Source organism: Trichechus manatus, unplaced genomic scaffold (genome assembly GCF_000243295.1).
Source record: "Trichechus manatus latirostris isolate Lorelei unplaced genomic scaffold, TriManLat1.0 scaffold00039, whole genome shotgun sequence".
Taxonomy (NCBI): domain Eukaryota; kingdom Metazoa; phylum Chordata; class Mammalia; order Sirenia; family Trichechidae; genus Trichechus; species Trichechus manatus.
Window position 1 is genome coordinate 1,598,185 of NW_004443975.1, and position 5,300 is coordinate 1,603,484.

Consider the following 5,300-nt stretch of genomic DNA (forward strand, 5'->3'; position numbering starts at 1 on the left):
AAGCTTGACTCCATCTGCATCATTAAGGTTGACTCTACTTTGAAGAGGCAACTCTTCCCAACTTGTATTTTGAGTGCCTTTCAACCTGAGGGGCTCATTTTCCGGCACTATACCAGCTGGTATTCCGTTGCTCTTTGTAAAGGTTTCATTGGCCAATTTTTTCTAAAGTAGACTGCCAGGTCCTTCTTCCTAGTCTGTCTTAGTCTGGAAGCTTCACTGAAACCTCTCCACCCGGGTGACCCTGCTGATATTTGAAATACTGGTGGCATAGCTTCCAGCATCACAGTAACACACAACCCACCACAGTACGACAAAGTGACAGATACTTGCATTATAATACTTCAGTCTTTTGTGTAGACTTTGGAGAAAAATAGTGACTTAAGGCATTAAAAAAAAATCATATCTATAAATATATGCATATTGTTAGGTGTCATTGAGTTGGTTCTGAATCATAGCAACCCTATGTACAGCAGAATGACCTATATTTACGTGTAAATATAAAGTACCTCTAAAATATCCTTCTCTCCCCCCACTCCCCCCAAAAAAGCAACTTTGAAGATTTTTATAAGATGGCATCAAAAGTGCTGCATTTATGGTTAATGCCCACTTCTGCCTTGTCCAGCAGCAATTTTGGCACTGCAACTAGGTTGAATATTTGTCTTGGATTTGATAAAGGCTAAAGAAAACTTTAATTTTTTGGAGACTTTTCTTGGATCCAGAGTTTATCCTTGGCCAAGCAGGATAAGTGTTTAGTTTCATATTTAATATCATCTACCTCTTTTTTTTTAGTTTCTGTATATTTACTTGTCCATGCCATTTCATAAAACTGAGACCATACGATATTTTTTTTTTTGTGATTAACTTATTTTGCTCAACGTAATGTCCTTCAGGTTCATCCGTGTTTAACTTATATGAGGTCTCAGTTATGTATTTTGTTTTCTATTGCTTGTGCATTCATTGTTGTGTTTGATAATATATCACTGAAAAAAAAAAAAAACTAGGTCCCAAAGCTTTGCCCCTATATTTTCTTCCAAGAAGTTTATGGCTTTAGATTTAACATTTAGGTCCTTGATCCATTTTGAAATAGTTTCAGTGTGTGTGGTGAGAAGTATGGATCTTGTTTCATTTTTCTGTGTGGAAATCCAGTTTTGCCAGAACCATTTGTTAAAGGGACTGTTCCTTCCACATTGCATGGATTTGGCATCTGTCTTAGTTATGTTGTGCTGCTCTAACAAAAATACCACAAGTGGATGGCTTTTACAAACAGAAGTTTATTCTGTCATAGTCTAGGAGGCTAGAAGTCCAAATTCAAGGGTGCCAGCTCCAGGGGAAGACTTTCTCTCTTTATTGGCTCTGGAGGTAGGTCCTTGTCATCAATCTTCCCCTGGTTTAGGAGCTTCCCAGCACAGGGACCCAAGGTCCAAAGGATGCACTATTCTCCTGGCTCGTTTCTTGGTAGTATGAGGTTCCCGTCACTGTGCTTTCTTCTCTCTCTTTTATCTCAAAAGAGATTGACTTAAGACACAACCTAATCTTGTAGATTGTGTTCTGCTTCATTAACATAACTGCCTGTAATCCTATCTCCTTAACATCATAGAGATAGGATTTACAACACATAGGAAAATCACATCATATGACAAAATGGTAGACAATTACACAATACTGGGAATCACAGCCTAGCCAAATTGACACACATTTTTGGGGGACACAATTCAATCCATGACAACAGCCTTGTTGAAAATCAGTTGACCATAGGTGTTTGGATTTATTTCTGGATTTTCAATTCTATTCCATTGGTCTATGTGTCTATAATTAAACCGGTACCAGGCTGTTTTGATTACTGCAGTGGTGTAATATGTTTTGAAGTCAAGAAGTGTGAAACTTCCTACTTCATTCTTCTTCATAATTGTTTTAGCTGTTTAGAGTTTCTTGTCTTTCCATATAAAATTGAGGATTTGTTTTTCCGTATCTGGAAAAAATGCTGTTGAAATTTTGATCAGAATTGCATTGTGTCTGTAGATCACGTTGAGTAGTATTGACATCTTGACTCTATTAAGTCATCTAATCCATGAGTATGGAACATCTCTTCATCTATTTAGGTCTTCTTTAGTCTCTTCTGGAAACTCTGGTGTCATAGTGGTTTAGTGCTACAGCTGCTAACCAAAAGGTCGGCAGTTCAAATCCACCAGGTACTCCTTGGAAACTCTATGGAGTAGTTCTACTCTGTCCTGTAGGGTCGCTATGAACTGGAATCAACTCGAGGGCAATGGGGTTTTTAGTCTCTTTTAGTATTGTTTTATAATTTTTATTGTGTAAGTGGATATCACCCCTTAATTGTTCTTCCACAATATGTAAAAAGCAGGTCTGGACTGTTAGCTGCAGGCTCTCATGTGGGGAAGATAAGCAGTGTTATCTGGCCTCTTGCTTTTTATAGTGGCCTCTGTTAGGCAGTGTCTTAGTTATCTAGTGCTAGTATAACGGAAATACTTCAAGTGGGTGGCTTTAACAAGCAGAAATTTTTTTCTCTCCCAGTCTAGGAGGCTAGAAGTCTGAATTCAGGGTGCCAGCTCCAGGGGAAGGCTTTCTGTATTATGTCAGCTCTGGGGGAAGGTCCTTGTCATCAATATTCCCCTGGTATAGGAGCTTCTCAGTGCCAGGATCCTGGTTCCAAAGGACATGCTCTGCTCCTGGCTCTTCTTGCTTGGTGTTAATGAGGTCCCTCTCCTCTCTCCTTGCTTCTTTTTTATCTCAAAAGAGATTGACTCAAGATACTACTTAATCCTGTAGATTGGGTCCTGCCTCACTAACATAACTGCCTCTAATCCTGTCTCATTAACATCACGGAGGTTAGGATTTACAGCACATAGGATGATCACATCAGATCACAAAATGGTGGACAGCCACACAATACTGGGAATCATGGCCTAGCCAAGTTGTCGCACAATTTTGGGGGACACAGTTCCATCCATAACACTCATCATCTTTGAAAAACTCTGGAACATGCTGAAGAAATAGTTCTCAACACAAGAACTCCCTCCCTCTCTATCGTTCAGCCTTCAGTGAGCAAATTCTGCTCTGTGTAAGCAGTTTTCTAACTCTGCAGCTCACGCACAGCTTCTTCCTTGTCTTCCTTCTCTTCTACATTCTGCTCTCTTGTTTTTCTTCCTTTATCTTTATCCTCTCCTCCTTCCTCTCTTGTCCTCTTGGTATTGTTGTTAGCTACCATCGAGTCAGTCTCTTTTTTCCTCTTAATCATCTTTTATTCATATTTAATTTACCTGTGGGATTTTTTCTTCCTTCCTACTGAAACATTTTCTTTTCCCCCATGAAGGATCCCTGGTCTATTGTGTATCTTGGGAAAGGAAGACACCATTTAGATATGAGTGTGACTCATAATTTGGCACAGTAGTTATCACCTACCTTCTTTAGAAATTATAGAGAACCGCATGTTTATCACTTTTTGAAATGCCTTGGTAAAATATTAAAATTATAGTGAACACGATATAAGTGGTAAGACACGTGCTCATAAGATATATATCCATGCCCATACGGTTTGTCAAAAGTATTTCACATATTCTTATTGGATACTCATTCATTGATTACCTTTAAAAGGGGTATATGTTTGGGGAGGACCCTAGCAGCAGGGAAGAGAGAAGCTTATCTTGGGAATAACTTGGTTTGTTGTTCATACTTTTCTTCCCTAACTCTCTGGTGGACTCAGTTATCTACCTACCAACCAGTTGCTGTCAAGTTGACTCCAATTCATGGCGACCCCATGGGTGTCAGAGTAGAACAGTGCTCCATAGGGTTTTCAGTGGCTGATTTTTCAGATGTAGATGGCCAGGCATTTCTTCCAAGGTGCCTCAGGGTGGACTCGAACCGCCAGTCTTTCAATTAGCAGCCCAGTGCGTTAACTGTTTGCATCACCCAGGAACTCCTAGCTATCTACTTGTCCTCAATCATATCACTTAAAGATTAAATAAGGGGCTTTAGGATCCTATGATAATGTGTGTAAACCACTTTGAAATTGAGGGTGTTAAAGAGGAGATACATAGAAATACTAATAGTATCTTTCTGTGCAGGAATCTTTCTAGAAGTATGTTAAATAAACAAACATGATTTTACTTAATATTATAAGTCTTTTTTTTGATATTTTAATTTTTTCCTTCATATTTCACTATGCCTGCTCTTGTTGCCCCTCAGGATGTTTTTGACATGAAGTCTGAGGGCCAGGCAACTGTGATTCAGCAGCTGGAACAGACCATTGAGGATCTGAGGACCAAAATCGCTGAACTGGAGAAGCAGTACCCTGCTGTGGACATGGAGATGGCCGTGGGCCGTCGTGGGGTTGGGAATGGTGTGACGCCTGCAGAAGATGTCTGCCTCGAAGCTCTCAGGTTAGGAGAAAAGGATGCACAGCATCAAAGGAGTTTAGAGGCAAAATCGATACAGACTTCTCCGACAGGAGAGGGTGGACTGTCAATAGTCGCTTCTGTGAATACATTGCCAGAGTGTCTTCCGTGCCCAGTGGGGGCTGAGAGTGTGGAGTCAGCCATGCCGTCCTCAGCTTCTGGACCTCAGACAACATTCTGCTCAGAGATTTCCTTGATTGTGTCTCCAAGGCTAATAGAAGTGCAGCTCGACACACCTCAGTCCATGCCGAGTGTATCACAGCCTCCACCACCTCCATCCCATTCGTGGTCTGACACTCAAGGACAACCGGGGTCACAGCCTTCCCATCTATCTCTTAGTACTGACTCCGAAATCAGCCATGAACACTCTGTCTTCTTGTCCTCTGAAAATAGCTGTAGCATCCCACCCGCACCACCTCTGCCTTGCACAGGGCCCTCCAGCTCCATACCTGGCCTGGGCTTGGCTGTTCCTCCCCCTCCTCCTCTCCCTGGCATGGCAGTGCCAGCTCTGCCCAGTACAGCAGTTCCTCCACCTCCTTCTCTGCTGGGTGCAGAAATGCTGCCACCCTCTCCCCCACCTTTGCCTGGTGAGGGAATACCTCCTCCTCCACCTCTGCCAGGTGTCCAGCTTGTACCTCCTGCCCCTCCCACACCTCTCATTCCTCCCCTGCCAGGTCTAGGAATACCTCCTCCCCCTCCTCTTCCTGGTGTGGGAATACCTCTGCCCCCTTCTCTCCCCGGAGTAGGGATACCTCCTCCTCCTCCTCTGCCTGGTGAGGGTATACCCCCTCCTCCACCTCTGCCTGGTGCGGGCATACCCCCTCCGCCACCTCTGCCTGGTGCGGGCATACCCCCTCCGCCACCTCTGCCTGGTGCGGGCATACCCCC

General features: G+C 42.9%; 1 protein-coding gene across 1 annotated transcript in view; it reads left to right on the forward strand.

Moving 5' to 3' along the window:
• Positions 1-5,300, forward strand: part of FMN2 (formin 2) — a 437,381-nt gene that overhangs the window by 126,952 nt on the left and 305,129 nt on the right. The window contains exon 5 of the mRNA XM_023730863.1: positions 4,204-5,290. Within this exon, the coding sequence (XP_023586631.1) occupies positions 4,204-5,290 (1,087 nt within the window). The remainder of the gene's footprint in view (positions 1-4,203; positions 5,291-5,300) is intronic.